The sequence below is a fragment of the Dendrobium catenatum genome, unplaced genomic scaffold (assembly GCF_001605985.2).
Source record: "Dendrobium catenatum unplaced genomic scaffold, ASM160598v2 fragScaff_scaffold_1061, whole genome shotgun sequence".
Taxonomy (NCBI): domain Eukaryota; kingdom Viridiplantae; phylum Streptophyta; class Magnoliopsida; order Asparagales; family Orchidaceae; genus Dendrobium; species Dendrobium catenatum.
The window spans coordinates 3,623,007-3,637,585 of NW_021319523.1; the positions used below are offsets into that span (position 1 = coordinate 3,623,007).

Below are 14,579 nucleotides of genomic sequence, written 5' to 3' on the forward strand. Positions count from 1 at the left end.
ATATATATATATATATATATATATATTCCTTCTTTTTCTTAGCAAAATCTAGATATGAATAAAAATAAATAATATGTTAAAACTCTGAGATCTACTACAATTTTTACTACTAAATTTTATGACACATATAACCCTATGGAATGGAAATTTTATTAGGTGCGGAGTGCGGACGGGGTGAGAACCGTACACACAGACACATGGTACCAAGTGGTACGCAGTGGTACCGAGTGGTACCGAGTGCAATTTTATACTAGTGTGCGAACGGTTCTCCCGTCCGCACTCCGTACCTAATAATTTCTGGAATGGCAGACAGATCACTAAAGTTGAAAGCTTTCTTTCTCATGCTTCATAATTTCATGAACTTTGTCTTACGTAGCTCTTCTTCTGATTTGATATCACTAGATGTCCTTTTTGCAAACATTATTTTGTTAGCAAAAATTAAAGCTTATTGATGTTTTTGCATAAATTAAAGCTTATTTTATGGTTTTTGAGTTATTAGAAATTTTAGCCATTTAAAATTTATTATAAATAATTAAAAATATATAAGTGTATATACATGATATGAACTCATATTTAATTTATAATTAATTATATATTCACTAAGTCATGCTATGCAATTGACTATCAGCGAGTTATTGAGTAATATGCCCGCTTTCTAATTTTTAGGATTAAATTTCAAATTTAAATATTGCATTTCAAGTAATGTCTCATTTTAATTTTTTTTTATTAAGTTTGCGAATTTATAATGAATGAATAATCAATAACTTATTTTGATTAAAAGAAATAGTAACTTGTCAATTACAATTTTTTTTGTTAATAAGTTAAAAGTAAAAAGGAGAATACCAACAAACAAAAATAAATTTAAGAAAAAAAATTATTAAATAAATAAAATTTGACCAATTATAGAGTTTTCATGTCAACCTGACTTGACTTGCTAATAAAATAGGTCAAAATTTCAGATCTAAAATTGACCCGCTTTAAAACGGTTTGGAACAAATATATATCAAATTATCAACCCAAATAATTTATGTACACCCAAATAAATTTCATTAGTTAAAAGAAATATAAAATAATCCACACAATATTCTTGAAAAAGGTAGAAAAGTTTCTCTAAAATAAATTTAACCTAATATCAAATGATTAAATGCTTTAAAATATAGTTTTTACAAATATGCAAATTTTTTTATTTTTTTTACTTAAAAAATTACTTTAATAAACAGTAAAGAATCCATCTCAAACAAAGTCTAAAACAAAATTTACTTGATATTTTAAAAATAAATAAATTATAAAAAATATATTTTTTTGAATAAAATAAATGAAAAAATGTTGAGCAGAAGCTGCAAGATTAGATCTGGCCAATCTAGGACAGGGTGGTTTGGCCCGTAATAGATATTCTACCTCATAGGATACCATGCATTGACGTTAGGGGCATTCCAGTAAATAAATTATTTTTGGGCCTCGAGCCGGGCCCTATTGCTGATTAGGACAGCGGGCGGGTTCAGAGCTATAATCATGAATTAAATAAAAAATATAAAAAATATAAAAATAAAAACAAATTGGTCATTCCTGGCGTTTTTATTTGGGAAGAATTATTCAGTTTTATACACAAATTCCCATATTTTTGGAGTTTCTTCTTTGGTCCGATACCATCATCTCATCGTTTGTGAGATACTCTCCTACCATTTGAAGGCTCATTTTTAATTATAATAATTGTTTTTTTTTTAGTTCAAAATTAATTTCAATTCAAATTTAATTTTCATATTTATTATATTCAACTAATAATGAACTTATTAACCTTTTTCATTGTCTAAAATGCCACTACTAACTTCAAGCAAGTAATTAAGCTGTAAAAATATTATTCATGTACATTTAGGCTTTATTTGGGGCAACTTTTACGTTGCTTTTTAAAACATAATTTTAGTGAAAAATTATTAAGAAACTATTTTTAAAAAACAATAATAAAGTAGTTTCAAACGAAACCTTAATTATCTCAAGCTTAATTTAATTTAAGTTGCGTCAAATATGTTCAAGCTTTTGATGACCTTTCTCAATTAGTGATGAAATTAATCGGCGTGTGAACACACAACAAGTTCATAAGCGTGCTTATTTGATGACGTGAAAATACTCTGTAGATATGTTCGTAAATATGCTCTATGACAATTTTTATATTAGGCTTTATAAGGCTTGTTTGTATAAAAGACGATAAATTGGTAAATATTAAATGAATCAAATACAAATCAAACATGAACATTTATCATTTTAAGCAAAGCAAGCTTAAACACAAATAAAAAATTCGAATCGTGCTTAATAAGCTGTTTTATTCAAATAAATAGGCTCAAACATAAACAAGAACTTGTTTAATTCAACTTGGTTTGTTTACAACCCTAGCTAGTTATGCAATACCCACATTGCAATTTTGGCTAAATACATATAGTTTTTTTTTTATTTTAATATTTATCTTTTCTATGTAATATTTTATACGTTTTGGAACTCTCTCATATAAAACAACTATGATAGAGAATTTGTCTTCATATGTTGATGTAAAATACATTACATAAAAATGAGCTTCAAAATCTTTTGATTTGTATTGAGATTAGTGTTGCATATACAATAAGAACAACAACAAACATTTATTCCATTATGTGGGATCAACTACATGATTTTTTTTTTCTATTGTATTATTTTAAGAATAAAATTCTCATTTAAATCTAATAAAAAAGATTATTTCTAATATTTAAATCTATCTCTATATTTACCAAATCTAATACATGTACTCCCATAATCGGGTCATTGGAAGACCGATGTTTTATGTGACCAAACCATCTAAAACGACTCTCTCTAGTCTTATCTACAACTGGAGCTACTCCAATCTTTTCACGTATAAACTTATTTCACATTATGAGATTAGTGTTGTATATGAAATATATTAAATTATATTGATCTTCTCAACGCAAGTGGATAGCTTTGAAGTCCATCCCAATGATATATTAAATTATATTGATCTTCCATGACAAAGTTCAAATCAAGATGATACAAAAAAACAAAATCTAGGTTAATGCGCAGTGTGAGAAGCTAATCCAAACAATAGTTACAAATTCTCTAAATTGAATGACATATACAACTCGACTCTCTCTAATTTTTTGTTTTTGGTTGAAGTAAAATGAAGTTAAAATTAAAAATATATTAAACATAAGATATAAATGCAGATAATTATATATATCAATCATACGTGTCATGTTATCTAAAGAGCGATAGAGATCATCAATATCACACTGAATAGTGAAGAGAAAAGAGAAAGAGATTAGCAATGTCGTAGAGGTTAAGTTAATGAGCGATGAGTGGGTCTTCAGGAGTGCCAACCAGGCTTTGAGGACCGACAATTGAGTGACTAATGATCAATGACCGAGCGAACTACGATCAATTATCAAGCGAATGAGTAGTAGATTACACACTAAGTTCTCACCAAACGACAAATTTAAAATAAATTAAGGAAGAAATTTTAAATCACTTAACAATCAAACATGTAGAATTTTAAGCCATATATATTTGATTTACTCTACAAAACAACCCCTAAATAAATCAATAAATAAAAGCCTCTCATTTAAATTATTTCATGAAGTCATTCACTCTTAAAGCCTCAGCCCCTCTATCTTCCTTAAATATTCTCCTCCACCACCAAAAGTCTCTCTATTCTCACCACTGCAGAGGTGACTAGCTCTCCCTGCTATTAGAAGCACCAATGGGCGAAGAAGAGAAACACAATGTGGAACAAGAAAAGCCCTGCGGTTACAACATAAATGACAACGCCGACTTGCTCGCCGAGATCCTCGCCCGCCTCGACGGCCGTTCTCTTTGCGCCGCCGCTTGCGTCTGCCGTCTCTGGGGTGCGGTCTCCCGCAAGGACGCCGTATGGGAAGCTCTCTGTAACCGCCACGTCTCCTCTTCCGCCACGGATTCCTCCTTCCCCGGCACCCGCACCGTCGTCGCTGCTCTCGGCGGCTACCGGCGGCTCTACCGTCGGTGCGTGGGCCCCATCTTCGACCGTCTCGCCTCCTCTGGAGATCATGGGCCTCAGTCGTCGGCAGTTGCTGCGGCGGCCGCTGCTCGGCTCTCTCTATCGCTATTCTCGATAGATTGCTATGAACGGCTTAGCGTCGGCGGCCGGCAGCGGCCGTCTTCTTTGCTTTTCCTTGGAAGTGCCGTTGATGTCACGTGATGTTTATGGTTAAGGATAAGTTGGGTGCTTCGCGGAGTACCGCACAAATCTTGATGTTTTATGCTTTTATTATTATTATTATTAAATCATTAAAAATGAAGAAGTTTGTTTTTATTGATTTTTAAATATATTTTTTTAAATTCTGCTCATTATAATGTAATGGAATTACATAGAAAAATTGTTTTTTTATATTCACATATTTGGATTGGAGCAAATTTACAAACAATTTATTATTTTTTAAGAATAAAAAAAAATAAAAAATATAGTAGAGATAGAGATGTTAGGTAAGATCTACTTATATTTTTAATATCCTCCCTTGAATCTCTACCTTTCTATTAATATTCAATGAGTGGTCTATTTTTTTATTTTTTATTTGTGATTAGCTTACAAATCAACTCAATATAAATAGAGCAATGGTACACTATTTAATTTATAACCCTATTTTTAATATTTATTTAGGTTTATATAATGAGTTGGGTAATATATGACCTAATATAACTATTTATTTCTCTTTTAAGGGCAATTTGATTTGAAATAAAATGAGCGTAAAGTATTTCAAATCAAGGAATTTCAAAATTATTGATGTTTGATTTAAAATAAAAGAAAAGAATAGTATTTTTTTTGCTCAGCTATTTAGGTTAATTAAGATAAATTTAGACACACGTCACATACGTAAGATTCAAACTCAAAATCTCTCCGAGATATGCTGTGGAATAGTAAAATTGTGAAGTACTTCATATTTATCACATAATTCAATATTCGATGTGTTTCGCCGACCACCGCTGCAGCTATAGGCAATCAACATCAGTTGTTGTCACCAACACCACAATCAACCACTTGCCCCCATTTTTTTTAGTTTAAAATTGTATTCATTTTATTTGAATCTGAATAAAAAAAAATTTACATGCATTTACTTTACCATCATCCAATCTATTTTACTCTACCTTTCCTTTCTCATCCAACTAAAAGAACCCTAATGTCTATATTATAGGATCATTGATAAGCATGACAATCTAAGAGAGCCATAATCTCTCCTAAACCCTAAAATAACTACCCCCAATGTAAAGCCATTTTAATCAAACACCAATCTCAAAGACAATTTCTCCATCCAATTGCTCTCAATCCAAAGGCATGCATTTTAATGCACATAAATTTCAAAAATTGAAAGAAATTATTCTGTGTGAAGACCGGACATAACACCGTTTGGAGACCAACCAAAATGCGTCATATCAACGGTACCGAGCACAGGAGTGACGTTGCGCATTCGGGTTGGTCTCCGGACCGCGTTTGGCGTCCGCACAGAATAATTAATCAAAAAAATGACATATATCTCATCTAATTTAGATTTTGAAAAACAAAAAAAATCATAAATTTTGATTAAAATGGACCTAAAAAATCAACAAATTTAGACAAATAAAACAAGAGAAATTAAAGCCTGATAAGATATGTCATGCATGGTCAATAATTTCATATGATTTACATGATTAGAACATGGCATTTGGAACTATCATAAGAGAGTAAACTTTGCCTGCAAGAGACAAGAGGCATTCAGTGGGCATCCCATGCATTATTAGCCCAGTTTTGGTTCCATCTGGAGTCATATCTTCCCTGCTGAAACTTGCTAGCTGAAGTCTGTATCATAACAAGCTAATTTTTCCTGTCAGATTACCCTTTTGTCGAGCATACTAAGTGCCCCCACACTGATCACTGGCATTTAATTAAAATGCTTGTTGACATTTTCATATTTAGTGATAAAATTATCTCAAGCTTAAGGCAAAATTACAGTTTTGTACATTTTTTTTCTCAAAAACAACACAACAATAACATTTAAATCTTTATCCGACTACGTGGGCTATATGTATTTTTTTTCTTTATTGTGTTCTATTAAGAATCAAGTTTTCATTTAAATATAATAGAAGAAGTTCGTATATGATATTTTCTAATCATGTCTTTTTAGGTCTACCACTATTTTGCTTAATAGAGGCCAGATCTGAGACATATGTTCTCCTGATTGGGTTACCAAAACATTGACATTTTATGTGACCAAACCATCGAAGGCGATTCTCTCTAATCTTATCTGCCACTGGAGCTACACCAACCTTTTGCGTGAATATATTGATTTTGTATTATGTTTCTAAGAGTAAAGCGCTCATCCACCTGAGCATCGTCATCTCTGCAACACTTCACTTAATTTATGCCTTCTCTTTAACGACCAACATACTACACGTCTACACCATAAAGCCTTGCAGGTCCCATCAGTTCTCTCTTATAAAATTTCGCCTAATTTTTTAGGGGAATTTTTATATCACACAATAGGCCCGATGCATTCATTCATTTCAACACTCCAAACAACTTGAATTCTACTAAACAAGAAAAGAATTAAAATTACATTAACTCTCTACGAGTGACATCACTATGAGTTTAAAAACTCTTTAGTTTTGTGATGAGATAAGTGTTATATATGGCATTCAAAGTTGCACTTATCTCAATGAAAATTCAAAAAATTTGAAATCCATCATGATATGTTTTGCAGCATAATATAAATTTTAAAAAAATTAAGTTGAGATTTGAGACCAATCTAATAAACATGAGGAACAAAATTAAACTTTAGATTGAATTATATCGGCTTTACCTTTCTATTTTTCTTTCAATCCTCAAAAGTCCAAACACGCAAAAAAATATATTATGATATCAAAAATATCTTCAATAAAATAAATTATATGAAATATATCTTTTAATGATTCATAGTGATTTTTAAAAGTTTACTCATAATTAAATCTACCTAAGTTTTTCTTAAAAGAAAAATTAAACTCCACAATATAATAAAAATATAAAAAATTTAATAAATTAAAATAACAAGAAAATATCTAACCCACAACATCCCAACTTTAAATGCATGGTTGACATATTTATGTAGACTTAAAAAAAAAAAAACACACATATAGCAAATGTGAAAGCCACTAACATATGTCCAAATGTTAATAAATAGCATTGATTATAGCACCAAAGTTTAGACAAAGTTCTCTTAAATCATTTGTGTATTCACAATGCTTGGAAAGGAATCTAGTCAGTACACATATCTCCTTCATATCACCACATATTACAAATAAAAAATTATTAGATAAAGATCATAAAAAAGAGTAACATAGTAACAATGAAATTTAAAGATAAAATGTAATTATCATTCCTACTTATCATATTTATAGCAAAGTTATTTAAGAGCATAAGCATATGTGATATGGTTATTTGAAAAATCATTGAAATGTAATCATATTTATATGGAAACTAACTATTAAGTGGACCTTATGGTAGTACTTCGTCAACGAGCGGTAACCATTTTGAAAATATTGTACACTGAGTTTAGGTCATTTCCATTAAATATGTGGAATAAGAAGAATGAATCCATAAGGCTAAGCTTGCCAAAATAAAAGGCTCTCTAATATCGGCTCTGACCCGAACACGACCCGCGGACACGAATTGACAACCCTAATTTTGCCCAATAAAATTATCTCTAATATCCCAAAAAATTTCTAAAGTGCCATTGAGAGAGGAATTGAATTTTCTCAACCAAATATCCTAAATATAGAGGAGAAATTTTGAATTCTCAAATAACATTAAGAACAAAAAGTTTGGGGCCAAGTTTGATTAACTATATACTCATTGGGTTTGATTTTAATGAGTGGAATAGGATTGGTGATCAATTAATTATATATTACACACAACTTCTACAAAATTCAATATTGAAACAATTAATTTTAATTTGAGATAAGTGTGATATAAATTTGAATTGATTAATCATATATTTTTACTATCTCAAAATAAATTTAATAATCACAAAATGTATCCTAATCCAATCCGATATGATATTTTGACCCATAATTTTCCCATTTTTTTAATCAAATTTAAAATAAAATGAAGATTTCAGCTTCGTTTGAGATTATTTTCTTACTAATTTTTAAAGCAATAAGAAAGCTACTTTAATTCTATAAAATTTTCTACTAAAAAACTGCTTGAAAAAGTAATAAAAAAGCCATCCCAAACAAATTCTAAGACTTCGTTTGGGACAACTTTGTTATTGCTTCTTGAAGCAACTTTCTAGTACAAAAAAATTAATTTTTGTATTAAAGAGCTGCTTCAAGAAGCATTAAGAATGTCATCGTGAACAAAGCCTTAGCCATTTGAGACAAGTATTATACCTCTAACAAACCCTAATTTTCAAGTTTGAATGTTTTAGAACTCCAACTAATCCACCTAATTCAATTAAACAATGGAAATTAAATAAAAAAAACTTATTAAAATCAAAAGTGAAAAAAAAATTGTAATAAAACAAACTTTAAAATTAAAAATTCCAAAGAGAAAAAATAAAATAAAATAAAATAAAAACAGTTGCCGTTTCTTTCTTTAAATGAGCTGCACCTCTTTGTTATACTGAAGCCAGGGGTCAATCTTAAAACGGGCCTACCACATAGTTGAGCCCATAAATTTCTATGCTCCTGACCCATTTAAGGCCCATTATTCGAGCTCATGAGTTGAGCTCGAGCTCAAAATCGAGCTCATTTAGAAAACAAGCACGGTTTAAGAATGTGCTGGCTCAGCTCGCGAGCCAGCTCGAATAATAATAATAATAAAATATTATATTTATTAGATTTAAATATTAAACAAATAAAAATAACCACGTAAGTATATTTAAATGTTAAAATTGCATCATTTTTTTTAAATCCCACCTAAGTTTTAAAATCTCACCTAAGTTTTAAAAATTTCGCATAAATTTTAAAAATCTCACCCATGGCTCGCGAGCCGGCTCGAGCTCGTTTACAGTAGGATGAGCTCGCTTTCCGACTAACGAGCTGAGCTCGATAAAGCCTAAATTCGACTCGTTTCCACGCCTACTCATTAATCCTTCTCTAAAAATAAAAATAAAAAATTCATCATATTATAAATAAAATTTGGATAGAGGATACCACCACATAACTCTATATAGATATAAACATAATGAACTCCGTTTAAAAGCCCGCACGATAATTACAGCACAGTGAAGTAGTCTCCCATATATATTATAAAAGTGTTCATATATAGCTCAGAAAATGAAATGATTACCAGCTTCCATTACTGGTCTGTTTTGCTTTCCTGCTACCATAAAGCCTGAAGAGATTGAAAGCAGAGAAGCAGGAAAGGAGTATCATAATCAAGCTCGCTATAAAAGCACTTACTAACCCTTCCCCTACCTGCGTACAAAATTTCCTGTAGAGATTGCATGTCTTCATCCATTCTAGCTCTGGTTGGCCAAACTGCCCAAGAACTGCAGATTGCACTGCTGCTGCTGATGCTGATAGTGTCACATAAGCCATCACCTATAAAAATATTAATTTTTTCTATCTGTAGTCAGGATTTAGGCTAAATCCTTCATTTGAGACGGTTTCTTAATGCTTTCAAAAGCAGCTTTATGGTACAACAAATTTTTGTACTAAAAAACTGTTTTTATAAAGGAATAAGAAAGCATTCTCAAACGAAGCCATAGTCTTTAACAAGCAAACATAAAACTTAGTTTAGGTAACTTACTGAACAAAGCAAAGGAATTCAAAATGAACTCCACATTAATTTATTCAGTACAAGGTGAATTAAAGAGGTGGCAATGTGGCAGTTAGGTTCACATGTAAGCAGAGACCGTCCCACATGCATTTAAGGTTTTAAATAAATCCGGCCAACCATTCACACATGAAAGGAGATTCAGAATCACACCTTACATAGCCGTTACAACAACCTTTGTGGCCTTCAGGAATTTTTTGCCCAGAAAAAAAAAACAGTAAAACATTGTTAGTTTTGTGTGGAATCTGATTGTGTTGATCAATCAGGATGTACTGCTATCTTGGACCTCAACTCCATCGATTGAGCTTATCGGGGGGTTGCAGCCTTGAAGAGGGACCTCCCCTTGGGTTTGGATGCTTTGTACCAGGAAAATTATTTATGTATAATCGTACAGCATTGCGGCGCTATGTACTCGAGTGCTGTGGCGTTGTATTGTTTGGTTGGAGGTAGAAAAAGAGCATAGCGTTGCAGCACTGTCAAGCATATTGGGGTGTTGCGAGGTGGGTTAGGCTGTTTTCTTGCTCATTTTTTATGAAGGGTTTCATCCCTTGGTAGTTTTTAGTGTGTTTCTCTTAACTCGTTTGTAAGAAAATGGTGCAAGGGTGAAGAGAGGAAATGAGAGAATGAGAGATGAGAGATATGCATTATTTCTCCCAAATTTTCATAGTGAATTTCTTAGTGTGGTGTGACTTCGTGATTTTTTCCCGATTTTGAGTTTTTCTATGTTAAATCCTGGTGTTTTTTTTTTCACTGCAATTTTCAATTTTTTGTTTGTTTCGCTGTGTGGTTTTACTTCCCCAATATAAAAATAGATAAACATATAAATTAATTTATTTTTTATAAAATGTCAAATAACATAAATAATAATCAAAGAATTATGTCATTAATTAAAACATAAATCTATTTATGCCTAGAAATAAGCATTACATATTTAAATTATTAACATAAAAAATATAATAGTTTTAGATTAAAACTTAATAATGGCTCAAACTCGATAAGAAAAAATAAAAATAAGCTTGAACTATATTTAAAACTAGGGTCATCATCAAACTTAGGTTGAGCTCGTTAGAAAATAAACAAAGGAACAAAGTGGTGATCAGCAGTTCATCTACAGTCAACCAATAACCTGCAGGTTGTTGGATTATTGGCTTAAAATTCAACATTATTCCAAGAGAAGAATGTATTTTGAGATGAGAACAAACAAAGATACTTGAAAATTTTACCAATCTTAGCCTAATATAAAGTGACCAGCAATATGCCCCCTTCTTCTAGATTAATTATTATGTGCGGATGACGAACACTGTTTGGAGACAAACCAAAATGTGCCACGTCACTCCTGTGCTTGGTACCACGGCTCGGTACTTCTCGGTACTCCTCGGTACTGTTGAAGTGGCGCCCTTCTGGTTAATCTCCGGACGGCATTTTACGTCCAGTCTCCGCACAGAATAATTTCTCCTTCTGAGTGCAATCCACCAGGATTTGGTAGAGGCACAATAACCAATATGCATCTTGAACTATATTTATTTTGATGGGAAGTCATGGATGAAGGGATTCATAACCTCAAATGCATATATTTATTGCGTTATTATTGGGTTGCTTATGCTAAAATAATCTTAATTGTTAGAGTTTTATTAGAAGCAATTAAGTAAATCTAACTTGTGAGCTAGTTTGAGCTCAACTCAAAAAATGGCTCGTGAGTCAAATTTGATGAACTAATGAATCAGATTGGCGAAACCCAACTCGAGTCAACAACTCCAGAGTTTGTGTTCTTAAAAAATGTTAGTATAGAAATAATTAAAATATATTAGAATTCATATGCCCTGGCACAAAGTTATAAAAAAAAAAAAAAATCTCTTCCTTCTCAACTTACATTTCATTATTTCTATTTAAATTTTCATTCTTTATTATATTTTATTATAAGAATTACTTGAATTAGGATCGCTCTCGCAAACAACCCAGTGTTCCACGCAAGAACAAAGCATATTGAGATTGATCACCGATTCTTGCGGGAGAATCTCAACAACAATCACATTCGTCTTCTTCCCATCAAGACTGTAGATCAACTTGCCGATCTATTGACGAAACCACTGTCCACACCGCGGTTCAAAATGCTCCGGGACAAACTCACGATCATCTCTGACCCCTTCGTTTGCGGGGGGCTATTAGAGCCTTAAGTATTTCAATTAGATTAGCTGATTTATATCATTACAGCATACCAATTACTTAGCTACACATGTACATTCTGTTATGATAAACTGCTATTTATACTAATGTAATCGTGATGAGTAACAACAAGATTCATTTCCTCTTGTCTATCTCTCCTTCGTTGTTCCGTCCTCACGCTCTCCCTCAAGTTCCAGTGATTCAACAATTAGAATCATTTTTTCTCATTTATAACTTATTATTTCTATTTAAATTTTCATTCTTTCTTGTATTTTATCATAAGAATTACTTGAATTAGAATCATTTTTTCTCATTTATAATAAACGAACTAGCTCAGGAGCTAGCTCAAACTCATAGAATTGAACTCAAATTTGATCTCAATTAATTAGTAAAGCTCAGGATCAAGTTGGGGATGGATCACTCTCAAATTATCTCATTTGGAACCCTACTCATGGCCATAATTTACAAAATTTAATTATTTAAGTTGGTATTTTCTAGCTTTACGACAACATCATCTTATCTTGTGAATGTTTAGGCACAAAGTTGCTCAGTTCGGTTCACTATTGCAAAGCTAAACAAGGTTTTTGATAGAATAGGAATCCTAGATAGAATACAAAGTTGATATACTGCAACAACTTCTAAGTGCAAGCTTTAGACCACTGTTTTTTTTCCTGCTTTTAAGAAAATTTTTAACAGAAAAATAGCTTTACAAAACAATAAAAAAGACGTCTCAAACAAAGCCAAGCCTTTTATCATTCAACTTTTGCGCATTTGCCATTTTAAAAACTTCATACTATTCATATAAGAAGGCCATAGCCTTGCATCAATTCCAATTCTAAAGAACAATTTAATATTCATCAAGCACATGAAACATAGCTGACACCCAACAATCTCATATTTCTGAGATTTTTCTGATTCTCACAATAAATACTTTCAATTTATATTCATATATTCAGAAACTACGCTAATCACATCAACTATTTCTGCTTCCAATCCGTGATTTTATATACTAAACTCACAAAAAAGAAGCATAGTAGAAAGCAAAAATCATGCAATAGTCTATAAGAAAACAAGGACCAGCAATAAAACAACTGTAAACATTAAGAAAAAAACTTTGTTTCTAAGGTTTTTGTTTACCTGATCGCAGGCAAAAATGACCCAGGCCAATCCCTTGCTGGAGACTACACTCACCTTCACCATTCTCACCACGCAGAACATCCCCTGCAACAAACTATACCCGGCCGCCACCCCATTAGCCACCACCAAGAACCTGTAAACCTCAAAAAAGCAAAGCAACAGTAACCAAACCCATTCAGTTATCCCCACAAATTTGAGATTAATCTGCACAGGGTAAGTAGGGCTTACACCAAAACCTTCATATCCGTAAACTCCGCCTTCTTCTCCAACGAGAAGAACGTCCTTACTTGGCTAGCACTCCCCACCAGAGCTACCGCTGTCACTCCAAGCCCTAATACAGCCAGCCTCAGCACCATCTCCCCCACCCTTAGCTTCCGCTCCAATGCCATTGCCTCCCCTTTTACAGAGTAGTAAATCTTTACTTCGCAGGTGGTCATTTCAGATCTCCTCACCTATTTTCTACTGAGCTCAGTTTGAAAGCTGGAGAGTGGGGAACGTCGCTCGTCTTGCCCGTTTAAGAAGGCAACAAGGGTGGTCTTACAAAGAAGATGGAGATCAAGATGATGCCCTTATTAATGGAGGGAAGGTGGAAATTTATTTGGGGAAATCGATTGATCGAGACTTCGAATGCTGTAAACGAATGGAATCATGAAGAGAGAGAAACAATCGGAATTCGGAATGATTCGCAGCGCTGTTCTGTATAAAAGTAAAAAAAAAAAATTGTTTTGGGCAGGGTTGTCAAATATTTGAACTGAAAATTTGTTCAGAAAATTTTGAATTAAGGTTAATCTGAATCCGAAATAGGTATGGTTCAGATTCAACAATTTGATCTGTTTTAAAAATTATGTCGGTTGCAGGTTCATCTGAAAATTCGAAATTAATCCGTTTTCGACCTGTTTTTGACCCAAAAAGTGTAGATTGACCCGTTTTTTTACCCGAAAATTAACAATTTATTTGTCGGCCCCGGATCATTCGAGTATTGTCAGGTTGACTCGGACCTGTAGCGGGTCGGGTTCGAGCCTTAAAAACTGACTCATTTGTAACAAAATGGGTCGGTTCGGATTGACCCGATTAGTGCCATGTCAATTCAGACTTTGACCTGAATTTGATCAATGACCCGAAATTGACACCCCTAATTTTGGGAGATCATAATCCATTAATCATCAAATAATCATTCATTAATGAATTGATAAAAAATTACACAATTTGTCAAATTTTTTATGGTAATCACATCATGAACTTGTGCCAGAGACAAATTCACGCTCAGAGACACATCAACATCAATGGGGAACCCTAATTAATTGTAAAATACAAAATTTAATTCAGTTTCTCAGACACAATAAATTGATTTGAATTCAACGCAAAGAATTTTGTTCTCTTTTTTATTTATATTTTATGTCATTGATGAAATTTTTTAATTGTTAAAATGTCACATCATACCTTTTTTTTTTTTTTTGGAAATTACATCTTACACTCA

The 14,579-nt window shown here is 32.4% G+C and overlaps 2 protein-coding genes across 2 annotated transcripts; one reads left to right on the plus strand and one right to left on the minus strand.

Annotated features, from left to right (window-relative positions):
• Positions 1 to 3,633: 3,633 nt before the first annotated feature.
• LOC110107598 (F-box protein SNE-like) lies at positions 3,634 to 4,330 on the plus strand. The gene has a single exon (XM_020837885.2). The coding sequence runs from the start codon at positions 3,740 to 3,742 to the stop codon at positions 4,214 to 4,216; it is 477 nt and encodes a 158-aa protein (XP_020693544.1). The 5' UTR covers positions 3,634 to 3,739; the 3' UTR covers positions 4,217 to 4,330.
• A 4,864-nt stretch (positions 4,331 to 9,194) lies between these two features.
• Positions 9,195 to 13,768, minus strand: LOC110107584 (CASP-like protein 2B1). Its single transcript, XM_020837864.2, has 3 exons — positions 13,331 to 13,768; positions 13,103 to 13,235; positions 9,195 to 9,567 (listed from the first exon to the last, which is right to left on the minus strand). Exons 1-3 carry the CDS (start codon positions 13,537 to 13,539, stop codon positions 9,310 to 9,312), a joined length of 600 nt encoding a protein of 199 aa, XP_020693523.1. The 5' UTR covers positions 13,540 to 13,768; the 3' UTR covers positions 9,195 to 9,309.
• Between the last annotated feature and the right edge of the window lie 811 nt (positions 13,769 to 14,579).